The 13,572-nt window shown below is 42.0% G+C and overlaps 1 protein-coding gene across 6 annotated transcripts in view; it reads right to left on the bottom strand.

Moving 5' to 3' along the window:
* Window positions 1-13,572, bottom strand: part of LOC143982543 (uncharacterized) — a 147,755-nt gene that overhangs the window by 10,041 nt on the left and 124,142 nt on the right. For 5 of the 6 annotated variants that reach the window (XM_077481378.1, XM_077481377.1, XM_077481379.1 and 2 more), the window contains 2 exons: window positions 9,913-10,065; window positions 5,482-5,634 (listed from right to left, as the gene is read on the bottom strand). In XM_077481378.1, coding sequence (XP_077337504.1) covers window positions 5,482-5,634; window positions 9,913-10,065 — 306 coding nt within the window. The remainder of the gene's footprint in view (window positions 1-5,481; window positions 5,635-9,912; window positions 10,066-13,572) is intronic. The other variant, XM_077481380.1, reaches the window with a different exon arrangement.

Consider the following 13,572-nt stretch of genomic DNA (forward strand, 5'->3'; position numbering starts at 1 on the left):
GCTCAAAAAAGAACATGAGCTTCTTTGGGGCAAATTACAGGTGTTTTTCTGCCTTTTAAATTGGTGAACTGAACAAAATCGTGGTAAAAACCACAGTAAAAACGCGTGACTTCGAAACGCTCAGGTGTGAATGCAGCCCAATACGAATACCAATTATCGGTTCCCATTTTTATTGTCATGGGACTTTTTTTTTTTTTTTTTAGGGCTTGTTCACACAATACATGCATGAATGGGAAAACCACACAGATTTCACTGACAGACATCAGTTTTCATGTGCTTTTCAGTGAGTTTTCATGGCCTGTTCACATATATACAGCTAAGCCGCAGTGCAATTTGAAAAAGAGCCCTGTGCGATTTCAGTCTGGTTCAGGCGCAATTTCTAATTTCATACACTACAATTCGCACTGGATTTGCACCTGAACCGGGCTTTGAAATCGCACTGCAAATGGCCAGCACCATGTGAACCTAGTCTGAAGGTATTGTTTTTAGTATTGAAGCTTGTACATGTACTCATGCAAATGCTTAGTGTCAGCCCTGATACTATCGGTGCAATGCCATTTTTCAGTGTACTCCAGAGGTAAACGCTCAGATTATGAAACAGACATTGGGACACAGTACTTTAGACTAGGAAAAGGATGGCCCGTGTATCACTAATGTAGCTGGGAGGATCTGTCAAAACTGATCAGGATACTGCATGTATACCTACCTACCCTAGTATTGGTGGCTAATAATTACAATAATAATTAATGCACTTTAGATAAGTTCACATCATTCAAGTCAAAGTCAGATTTCTATACAATGGCTGTGAGTATATTATATATATATATATATATATATATATATATATATATATATATACCGTATATACTCGAGTATAGGCCGACCCGAATATAAGCCGAGGCCCCCAATTTACCCCCAAAAAAACTGGCAAACTTATTGACTCGTGTATAAGCCGAGGGTGAGACATGCCTGTCCATCCCTGTGTGTGTGTCCGTCCATCCCTGTGTGTCCGTCCATCCCTGTGTGTCCGTCCATCCATCCCTGTGTGTGTGTGTGTGTCCATCCATCCATCCATCCCTGTGTGTGTGTGTCTCCATCCATCCATCCATCCATCCCTGTGTGTGTGTGTCTCCATCCATACATCCCTGTGTGTGTGTGTGTGTGTGTGTGTGTGTGTGTGTCCAGCCTACCTGTGTCCCAAGCCTTTGTCCCGAGCCTCCGTCCCGTGCCTTGCCTCCTTGCCTCCGTCCCGTGCCGTGCCTTGCCTCCGTCCCGTCCCGTCCCGTGCCGTGCCTTGCCTTGCCTCCGTCCCGTGCCCTCTTCGTCGGCGCCTCGGCGGCCATTGTAAAATTCAAAAGCTGCGCCGCCGCCTTCGCCTGTGATAGGCGGAACACTGAATTTCCCAGCAGCCTGTGTTCCGCCTATCACGGACATCATATCATCCTCGTCCGTAGTACGAGGATGATACGATGTCCGTGATAGGCGGAACACAGGCTGCTGGGAAATTCAGTGTTCCGCCTATCACAGGCGAAGGCGGAGCCGGAGGCGCGGCTTTTGAATTATAGAATGGCCGCTGTCTGTCTGCTCGACACGCTGATCGAGCGGGCAGACAGCGATGACTCGAGTATAAGCCGAGGGGGGCACTTTCAGCCTCAAAAAAGAGGCTGAAAATCTCGGCTTATACTCGAGTATATACGGTATATATATATAAATAATATTGCATTTACTCTACGACTCATAACATCTTCTTATAAATTTTACAAAAATTTGTATTATATTGTGTTTGTATACACTATACTTCATTAAAGTGTATTTTTTCCAAAACATTTGCATAACCAATGTGCAAATATCGTTTCACATAAAAAAAATTACAGCTACCAACATTTTTTTTCTCCCAGGCCTTTTCTTTCAAAAGATATTTGGGGTTTCTAAGTAATTACCTAGTAAAAATAAAAGCTGTTTTTTTCATGTATGAAAGAAGTGTCAGAAATGGCTTGGGCAGCTAGTGGTTAAGAAAAAAAAAAAAACTTAGTAGACACAAGATCATGCTGTACACTATTTTTCTTTGAAAACCTCCTACTTCTCATAACTTGAGTTGTACAGCCATTACATGGGACACATGACTGATGGAGAGATTTGGGACTCCAAATGAGGTTTAAAGCCACACAGGTCACATGTTGTATCTTAGAAGAGACTGGATGGATGATGAATTGCATGCATCATTAGACATTGTTCACACTGTGAAAAGTTGAATTGCAGGATCCTATAGCTGGGTACATTACAGAATTGCAGTAGACCAACTGCATTTATACCTTGTCTGTATATCATTCATCATTATTCCTTTTTCCCAATGGAAATGAACGACTATTAACAAAAGTCCTGCATTTACAGCAGCAGTACCCCTGGAGATCACTCTGATCTCCAGAAGGGGGCTGCAAACTGTGTAGGAGCCTTGACAGATTTGATCATTAACCACTTCAGCCCCAGGCCAATTAACAGCCTAAGGACCAGAGGTCTTTTTACAATTTCGCACTGCACTGCTTTAACTGGTAATTGCGCAGTCATGCAATGTTGTATCCAAACAAAATTTGCGTCCTTTTCTTCTCACAAATAGAGCTTTCTTTTGATGGTATTTGATTGCCTCTGCGATTTTTACTTTTTGCGATATAAATGGAAAAAGACCAAAAATTTCGAGAGAAAAAAAAGATATTTTCTACTTTTTGTTATAAGAAAAATCGAATAAACTCAATTTTAGTCATACATTTAGGGCAAAATTTATTCAGCCACATGTCTTTAGTTAAAAAAATGTCAAGCGTATATTTATTGGTTTGCGCAAAAGTTATAGCGTCTAAAAACTAGAGTACATTTTCTGGAATTTACACAGCTTTTAATTTATGACTGCCTATCTCATTTCTTGAGGTGCTAAAATGGCAGGGCAGTACAAAAGTACAACCCCCCCCCCCAAATGACCATATTTTGGAAAGCAGACACCCCAAGGAAATTGCTGAGGGGCATGTTGAGCCCATTGAATATTTTTTTTTGTCCCAAGTGATTGAATAATGACACAAAAAAAAAAAAAAAAGTTTACAAAAAGTTGTCACTAAATGATATATTGCTCACACATACCATAGTTATATGTGGAATTGCACCCCAAAATATATTCTGCTGCTTCTCCTGAGTACGGGGGATACCACATATGTGGGACTTTTTGGGAGTCTAACCGGGTACGGCACCCCGAAAACCAATCATTGCCTTCAGGATTTCTAAGGGTGCAAATTTTTGATTTCACTCCTCACTACCTATCACAGTTTCGAAGGCCATAAAATGCCAAAATTGCACAAAACCCCCCCAAATGACCCCATTTTGGAAAGTAGACACCCCAAGCTATTTACTGAGAGGCATGTTGAGTCCATGAAATATTTTATATTTTGCCACAAGTTGCAGGAATATTACAATTTTTTTTTTTTTTTTTTTGCACAAAGTTGTCACTAAATGATATATTGCTCACACATGCTAAGGGCATAAGTGAAATTACACCCCAAAATAAATTCTGCTGCTTCTCCCGAGTACGGGGATACCACATGTGGGGGACTTTTTGGAAGTCTAGCCATGTATGGGACCCCGAAAACCAAGCAGTGCCTTCCGGATTTAAATATAAAACGCTACAAAAAAAACTGTTAGCGATCGCAGGGATCAGGCCTGACTCTGCGAATGCTGCAGTTATGCGTTTAGTGTTTTGTAAGTGACAGTGATCGATCAATACTGCACTTGGGTGGGCTGGGCGGAGGGGCAAAACGCAAGTGCCAGCAGGTATCTGGGCTGATCCCGCTAAAAATGCGTTTTTTTTTGGAACCCTAAACTGCTGGGGACGCTAGTATAGATCTGATCAGATCAGATATTGATCTGTTCAGATTCTATACCACTACGGGAGGTTTATGCTTTGCGCGTGGGTGTTAGCGGTACTGGCACTAACCTAGCGCTGCCTGGGGTAACGCAGACCCTGACCCTAAAACCTAATTGATATCACCCGCCGGGTGATCAGGGGGTTAAACCTTTATTGGGTAATAAATGGTGGGTGCCTTGATGCTATAAAAAGCAAACTAACCAGAGTCACCCGTAACACTTATACGGTGATCACTGGTGAAAGGGTTAACTAGGGGCAATCAGGGGGTTAAAATCTTTACTAGGTAGTGAATGGGGGTCCCTGGCGCTATATAAAAACCTGACGAGGAACCGAAATAACTAACTGGCTAACCAGCGTCACCAGTGGCACTTATACGGTGATCGCTGGTGAAAGGATTAACTAGGGGCAATCTGGGAGTTAAAATCATTATTGGGTAGTATATGGGGGTACCTAGCGCTATAAAAACCGGGCGGTGAACCTAAAACAATAGGGGTTTGTGTGCCTACATGTTAGTGTAGTGTTGGTGCACACTTACTTTCACTCTTCTCCTCGTAGTCCGGTCAAAAAGACCGCCCCGAGGAGAATGACATCACTTCCTCCCTGCCTGTGTTTACTATACACAGCGGGGGAAGCTTCTCATTCGCCAGGAGCGATCGAGAGGGGATGGCCAGAAACCAACGGCCATCCCCTCATCCCGGATTGCTCCTGAAGCTAAACGGACCGCCGCATCCAGTGGGAGGGGGTCCGATCGGACCCCCCACCCGCTGGAAGGCCAGCACGTACATGTACGTGCTTGTGCCTGTACATGCCATTCTGATGACGTACATTGGCATGCGGCGGACCTTAAGTGGTTAACCACTGAGTGGTGTCCTGAAAAAATCCTGTCAAAGGTCAAATAGAATCTCCTTGTTCAGGAAGAGAAGAGATCTGTCCCACCGGGACCTGGTACAGAATGGACCAAAGAGCAATAAGCCATTACACAAAAGGGGACACTTTCCTTAACCCTAAGTCCCGCGTATAGTGCTTTGCTCTGCACTACATTGGCCATTATTTGAACAATACAGGCTTCCTGGGACTTTTCCTGGTTTGTAATTTTTCATATTCTGAATGCTCAATGCTTTGTTTTATATCCTTTTGTGTTTAAAAATCTATATTTACTTGGATATATTGACAGTCTGTTGTCCATAACAGCAACAACCATCATATAGATATTTCTACTAGATGGCAACCACTAGGATGGCTTTTTTTCCTTCAACTGAATAAACAGGACTACTCTAGTAGGTAAATCTTCAGAAGTTTTGCCCTGGAAGCTCTACAGGAAGCATACAATAAAGTGATCCTAGATCATCAGTCTCAAAGTAGTCAGCCAAAAAGTACTTTGTTAGTTTTTTTTTCTAATTTACGCCCTTTTTTGTTTATAGCAGGGGGGGGGGGGGGAGAAAATCATAAATAAACATAAAAACATAGACCTAAAATTTTATTTGTGTACAACTTTGCATGGCCGCGCAATTGTCAGTTGAAGAGCCGCAGTGCTGTATTGCAAAAAAAAAACCCTGAACTGATGAAAAGAAACTCACCAACTCGATCTCTTCTTTCTTCGCCAAAATAAATGCTTTCCGTAGTTCCTGTGCAGTATGAGAGAGTCCATAGTTCACAACTGGTTCTAAATGTCTCTTTGTACTGGTGCCAGCCGCCTCTATAGAGTTTGAGGGCATATCTGCCCAACCATCCTAAAAGTAGAAAAGATAATGCAAACATATCAAACTGTTCTCCTTTCATTGTCATACATAAACTGATTTTCTTTTCTATTCTAAGTTTTACTTTGGGCAGGCAGTTATATTAAAACACAAGCATTAAACTCTTCATAGCCATATAGAGCAAAATCGCTTTATTTATGTTTCCTTATTTTTGTACCAAACAGCCTTTCTAATCAATCCTACATTTTGCATCCTTTCCCAGAAAAAAAATATGAATTTAGGATATAGGTTTTGATTTGGAAAAGGGGGAGAATATGGTCAAGTAATTTTTCCTAAAAAGTTGTGCTATAAACAAAAATAGAGCGACAATTTTGAAAAAAATACAATATTTTTTAACTTTTTGCTATAATAAATATTCCCAAAAAATATTTAAAAAAATTTCCTCAGTTTAGGCCGATAAACTTCTATATATTTTTGGTTAAAAAAATTTATAAATATTGCAATTAGTGATTGATTGGTTTGCGCAAAAGTTATAGCGTTTACAAAATAGGGGATAGTTTTATAGCATTTTTGTTAATATTTTCTTTTTTTTTACTAGTGATGGCGGCGATCAGCGATTTTTATTGTGACTGCGACATTATGGCGGACACCTCGGACATTTTTGGAACCACTGTCATTTATACAGCAATCATGCTATTTAAATGCACTGATTACTGTGTAAATGACACTGGCAGTGAAGGAGTTAACCACTAGGGGGCAGTGTAGTGTTATGTATGACGTTATGTGTTTTTTTTATTGTAAGGGGGCATGGCCTGGCATGTGACGTCACGTCACGTCCTTCCATATAAAAGAGAAGAGACGATCGGTGACAGCCACACAGGGAAGCACAGGGAGAGGTTTGTTTACACAGACTTCTCCTTGTTCAGCTCTGTGACCCGATCGCGGGACACCAGTGGCGATCGGGTCCGCTGGTCCCGCGGCCACAGTCACGGTGCACAGGACCACGGCTGGGCACTTAAAAAGCAACGTACAGGTACGAGCTTGTGCCCAGCCATGCCATTCTGCCGATGTACATCAGCGTGAGGCAGTCGTTAAGTGGTTAACCCCTCAGCTAGCTACCATAACCCCGGTATCCTCTTCAAGAGTCTGCGATTCTTTTTCAGATAAAAGTGGTCTCAGCGGCGGATTCGCCACAAGATCACTTTTATTGGTGGCGGGAGATGGAGCTGCGCTCCAGTGCCCTCCGTCGCTTACCAGAGCCGTTCCCTAGCTGTGCATGGAGACGAATAAGGGGGAAGATGGCCCCCACCTGTCTCCATGACACTGTAGGGTGGAAGCGATGTCAAAACGTCACTTCCGCCCATACCTCTTAAAACGGAAAAAAAAATTGTAATTTTTTCAAATGACATTTATTTTTATTTTTTTGGGCATTTTAGTGTAAATATGAGATCTGAGGTCTTTTTGACCCCAGATCTCATATTTAGGAGGTCCTGTCATGCTTTTTTCTATTACAAGGGAATAAAAGTGACACTAAATAATAAAAAAAAACTAAAAAGATTTAAATGTGCCTGTGCCGCCGAGCTCGCTCGCAGAAGCCAACGCATACATGATTAGCTTCCGTATATGAAAGCTGTGTTCAAACCACACATGTGAGGTATTGTCGCGATCGGTAGAGCGAGAGCAATAATTCTAATTTTGAAGCGTAACATATTGGGTATCAATTTACTCGGTGTAACATTATCTTTAACAATCTAAAAAAATAAAAAAAAATAAAAGGGGGGGGGCTAACTTTATAGCCAGACACTTGCTATGGGGACAAACGTCCACGTGCTCCCGAACTGTGTGTCTATGAAGCTGCGCTTCATTGACTTACACAGTGGGACTTAAGCCTGCCCACCCACATCCCACGTCAATTTAGTAATTTTGTTTGGGAGCCATGTCGGATGACTGCACAATTGTCAGTTAAAGCGACACAGTGCCCAATCGCAAAAAGTGCTCTGGTCTTTGGCCAGCCAAACGGTCCGAGGCTTAAGTGGTTAGTAAGCCTAAGAAAAACATAAAATACCCCCTAGGTGGGACTTTAAATTGGCAACACTAAAAGGTATATAAAATAAATATTTATTGAAAGATAAGAGAAAAAAAAAAAATCATCCATCACATATGATGATTAATAAAACACACAGGCAATTGACAAAAAACAATATACAAAATACATAATATCTTGCAGTAGAATATTGGTACATATGTCTGATAATTGCTCTCCAATGTCTGAAGAGTTTTCTCTGATACTAATAGTACTAATAATAATAATAATAAAAATAATAGTACTAATAGTCTACGGCAAGATATTATGTTTTTTGTCAATGGTCTATGTGTGTTTTATTAATCATCATATGTGATTGATGGAGTACCGAAGAGTTTTCTCCGACATTGGAGAGCAATTATCAGACAGGTCTGTTGGCATGTACCATAGGGTGAGTACATGGATTGAAAATTGGCTACAGGGGCGAGTTCAGAGGGTAGTGATAAATGGGGAGTACTCAGAATGGTCCGCGGTGGAAAGTAGGGTCCCCCAGGGTTCTGTCCTGGGACCAATCCAATTTAATTTATTCATAAACGACCTGGAGGATGGGATAAACAGCTCAATCTCTGTATTTGCAGGTGTTGCTAAGCTAAGCAGGGTAATAAATTATTGGCAGGATGTAGAAACCTTGCAAGAAGATCTGAAAAAAATAGTGGGATGGGCAACTACATGGCAAATGAGGTTTAATGTAAAAAAATTTAAAATGATACATTTGGGTAGCAGAAATATGAATGGAATCCACTCACTGGGGGGGGGGGGGGGGGGAGAACCTCTGGGGGCATCTAAGATTGAAAAGGAACTGGGGGTCCTAGTAGATGACAGGCTCGGCAATGGCATGCAACGCTGCAAGCTGCTACAAGCAAATAAAATAGAATATTGGCATGCATTAAAAAGGGGATAAACTCGAGAGATAAAACAATAATTCTCCTGCTCTACAAGACTCCCAGCTGCACCTGGAGTATGCTGTGCAGTTCTGGGCCCCAGTCCTCAGGAAGGATGTGCTGGAACTGGAGAGAGTCCAGAGAAGGGCAACAAAACTAATAAAGGGATTGGAGGACCTTAGTTATGAGAAAAGGTTACAAGCACTGAACTTGTTCTCTCTGGAGAAGAGACGCTTGAGAGAGAATATGATTATTTCAATGTTTAAATACCATACTGGTGACCATACAATAGGGATAAAACTTTTCTGCGAAAACGAATTTAATAAGACATGCTGCCATTTACTAAAATGAGAAGAAAAGCGGTTTAACCTTAAACTGCGTAGGGGGTTCTTTACTGCAAGAGCGGTAAGGATGTGGAATTCTCTTCCACAGGCAGTGGTTTCAGCGGGGAGCATCGATAATTTAAAAGAAAACTATTAGATAAGCGCCTGAACGACCACAATATACAGGGCTATACAATGTAATGCTGACATAAAATCACACACATAGATTGGACTTGAAGGATTTGTGTCTTTTTTCAACCTCGCCTACTATGTAACTATATGTACCAATATTCTACTCCAAGATATTATGTATTTTGTATATAGTTTTCTGTCAATTGTCTAAGAGTTTTATTTATCTCATCTTTCAATAAATATTTTATTTGATATACCTTTAGTGTATTTGCCAATTTAAAGTCCCACCTAGGGGGTATTCCATTTTTTCTATGTATCTAGGGATGTGGTAACTCACTAATTTGTTCTGCTATGGTGAAAACACCCTTCTATTAATAATGCTAAGGGCCCTTTCACACTGCCCATGAGCTGTAAATAGATGGTTGCTTCTTAAGGTGCCAGAACCAGACAGTGTTCTTAACCAGTGATAATGCCTTACCCATGGTCAGCATTCTTTAGCTCAGGTGCGATGCTACCACTGGAGGAGGCGGTGGAGCAGGACAGGAGGGAGCATTGGCATGCAGAACTTTATAAACCGCAGTGCAAGCGCAACACAGTGAAAAATCTCATAGGCTTTAAAAAGGCAAGTAATTTTTAATTTGCTTTTGTCCCACTGGAAAGGTGCGTTCCAGTGCGGCAAAAGTGCATCAGTAAGAGTTAGGGCCCTAATCCATCTATAAATACAAAATATGAACAATACAAACTTTAGGGTTTTTAAAGTTTAGTTCCATGCAGCCGATTTCATGTGTATATCTAAAGAACATTGTAAAAGCTACGAGGTCCTGTTTAGTAGTAAGGCAGTAAAAAAACAAAGATATATTGAAGTAGCATGAACAATGGAATGGACGAATACCAGTAGTGGGATCTCCACACTTTTATTCATGAAGAACTGGTCTTCATCTTGTCTGCGTATTCTCTTTCCCAAAAAAGTTTCCTCTTGGGTTCCATTCCCAGTATTGCTGGATTCTTGGTTTTCTTCTTTAAATACTGTCCTTGTCTGAAAGTCCTAAAGAAAACAGAGGAGTTCAGAACCCTTCAACAATAGGTAAAAGCATCAGTGCTTGCAGGTTAGACAGGCATCAGCTTTACTTAAAGGAGAAGTATGGGTTTGGGGTTCCCCCCCCCCCCCCATTATACTTACCTAGGTGGATGCAGCATCGGTCCGATGCTGCATCTGTCCCCGGGTGTCTCTGCACTGAGAACCGAGCCATCAAACACAGCCGATGACTTGGTTCTCTTGGCTCTGTCAGAAAGCAGCTCTCCATCCAGGGTCAGGATGACAAGGTGCCTGGACTGATCTATGTGACGTCAGCAGAGAGCGGACTTCAGACTGCTGAAAATGGGATAGGAGAAGCCCAGCCGAATGAGCTCAGGCTGGACTTCTCCTTTAAGGTTCCCTTCAGACTTTCACCCACCAGCCACTTTATTAGGTACACCTGTTTAATTGCTTAGTAACACAAATTGCTAAACAGCCAATAACATGACAGCATCTCAATGCATTTAGGAATCTAAATGTGGTGAAGACAACTTGCTGAAGATCAAACGGAGCATCAGAATGGCGAATAAAGGGGATTCAAGTGACTTTGGCACAAGCAACCATGTTGCATTCAGACGGGCTAGTCTGAGTATTTCAAAAATTGCTGATCTACTGGGATTTTCATACACAACCATTTCTAATGTTTACAGAGAATGGTCCGAAAAAAAAAAAAAAGAAAATATCCAGTGAGCTGCAGTTGAGTGGATGAAAATGCTTTGATGATGCTAAAGGTCAGAGTTGAATGGGCAGACTGGCTTGAGATGATATGAGAGCAATATTTTAGGTATGAAAACACTTAACCACCCTTAAGTCTTCTGGACAATGAAGATCCAATGCCTATTCAGAGATGGATTTAAAGAGTGCACTAGCGCTTAAACCCACAAGTAGGAAAACAAAAGTTAAACTCCACTTTAGGGCAGCTTACAACAGAACATTTTCAAGACACACAGGAAAAGTTTTCATAGACCCTGGGTTATAGGCCAATACCTTCAGCTAAATTGGACACAGGCAAACTTTAGAGGACACGCCCACCGGGTGCCTTCCCTGTAACCTTACCCCACTCGGTGAAATCTCAGGTTTTTCAGCAAGAAATCCAGAGTAGCCAAGGAATGAAAGGGAGGGCAGCCGGTGCCCTGTACTGTACTCCAAGATATGGAATTTACAGTTACAGGCAGTCCCCGAGTTACAAACGGGTTAGAGACTGACGGTTTGTTAAGTAGGATACGTTTGTAAGTCGGAAGCGCATGCGCAGAATGGCAGAGACGTAGTTTTCCAATGTTTTCCGATTTTCTGTCAAGTAGCCGCGCATGCGCAGACGTCATTTTCTGAGGTGCCCATGGCCGAAAAGTGGCAGTGCATACGCAGAACGTCACGCCACCTCCAGTTCGTAAGTAGGAGTTGCTCGCAAGTCAGAGGTTCGTAACTCGAAGACTGCCTGTAAGTCAAAACTCCTCTTAACTCAATTATACAATACAGGACACAGTCCTAGGAAGGATTTATAGACCCTGGGATGTACCCAAGCAATGAGTGAGAAGGATGGGCAACAACTAGGCAGATAGAAACTGTGCCAACAGGCCCAACAAAAACAAGGGTCAACAGACCAACTTCAGAGTGCCGCTGCAAGAACACTGAGGCTGAAAGTTGTATCCAAGAGGATTGGTGGCCACCTGGTAAAACTTTGAAAAGCTATGAACAGAGGAAAGATGGCGCACTTACAAAACCGCTAAATTGGCCTGGTGCAGGAAAGCCCAGGAAGCTGGTGGAGTGAGTGCATAAGATCACAGAAGGAGTTTTATCCTTTCAAGGGTAAGCTCTGGTAATCAGTGATCTTATCCATCGAGCAATAGTAGACATTGCTTATGTGTCCACTATTCAGGACCTTGTAAAGTATACCCTGCTTCAATGTCTTCCTGATGGAAACTGTTGTGTTGAGGTTGATGCTAATGGTTTGGTCATTGAGGTGGAACTGTGATACCGCCCTTAGGAAGAAAGGATGGCTTTGGACACAAGACTCCCCTAGTCATTGTAAAGAATATGTAATGGCTCGCTAAAGGAGAGATGCCAAGTCAGACACGTCTGACAGATGTGATCGCTACCAAAAAGGCCACTTTGAAGGAGAGGCAATTTTGGGGAACTGCCTCCCTGATTGGTTCAAAGGGTGGTTTCTGCAGGATAGAGAACAAAGTTGAAATCCTAAGGGAGCACAGGTGCTGTAATGGGGGTCTGATGCAAAACGTGCCTTATATTAAGGTTTTCAGAAGGAAAAGGGAAGCCAGAGGCTTTTGAAACAGATTGAGGCCAATTTATGGTCAAGACCTCATTAGAGGAAGGCCAGAATGCAAGGCACAGAGCAGTCTCTGGAGCTGAGGTGCCTGTGTTCACACTAGGAAGAAAAATTTCCAGGTACAAATCGCATATGTTTCTGGAAGTGGCTTTTCTTGCTTTTAGCAAGGTAGAGATGTCAGATTCAGAAACCCCACTGTTTCCCAAGCTTCAACAGCTATGCCATTAAAGTTTGTGGATAGAGCAATAAACATACCACTGTAAACACTCCTCCTCTGCCTGCTGTCAGGTGCCCACCAGCTGTCATAATATAATAGCCAGAGACTCCATGATTAAGCCCTTCTTTTGGGTGAATTGCCTTGGAGTAGGGGGACAGGAGAGATCATATGCTGTAAACCTTTTTTGCTGGAATAAAGTCTGGTTCGACATTGGTGAAAAAAAGTGTATGCGGCCTGTTTTTTTCATTCTGACAGCCATTCTATTAAGCAAATGAGGACAAAGTGAAAATCTAATTTGTCAACATTTACTCTAAAAATAAAAAAAAATAATTGATAAAGATTTAAGATTTGTCCCTATATCCGATTTTATCTAGTTCAAATGGGTTAAAGACCTTAACTTATAAGCTAGCTCTAGACCTTAACTTACTAGCTCTTAAGAAAGACCATGCTAAGAAACATACCGAAAGGAATGTAGACAAGAAAGGTTGATAATTAGGCTTGTAGAATCCTTGCAAAGAGATCAAATCCAAAAGTGGTAGGCCCTTTCAAGAATCTGAAAATGTAATAAAACAAACTCCCTTCTCATTGAACGACCACATGGTAGAACTCTAAAAAGGTATGAACATAAGACCAGGTGGTGGCCTTGCAAAGCTGGGCAATAGAGGATTGGTGTCCCAGGATGCACCCACCAATATGGTGGAGTAAGCGTGTAAAATGCAGAACAAGCTTTGTCCTTTAGGGTGTATCCTCTGACAATGAGTTGTTTTATCCATCTTGTGATGGTGGACTTTGAAGCAGGATTGCAAGGTCCTGAGGAAAGGGTGAAGAGGGAGTCCATTATCCAGACAGAAGCTGTTGCTTTGAGGTATATTATAATGGCTCTTACTACATCCAGGCAGTGAAGAGTAATTGCATTTGGGTACAGAGCACAAAAAGGGAAGGACTAGCTCTTCACTGAAGAAGAGACTGATACCAC

The sequence above is a fragment of the Lithobates pipiens genome, unplaced genomic scaffold, assembly GCF_037356315.1.
Source record: "Lithobates pipiens isolate NorthernLeopardFrog02 unplaced genomic scaffold, aLitPip1_a1.2 Scaffold_16, whole genome shotgun sequence".
Classification (NCBI taxonomy): domain Eukaryota; kingdom Metazoa; phylum Chordata; class Amphibia; order Anura; family Ranidae; genus Lithobates; species Lithobates pipiens.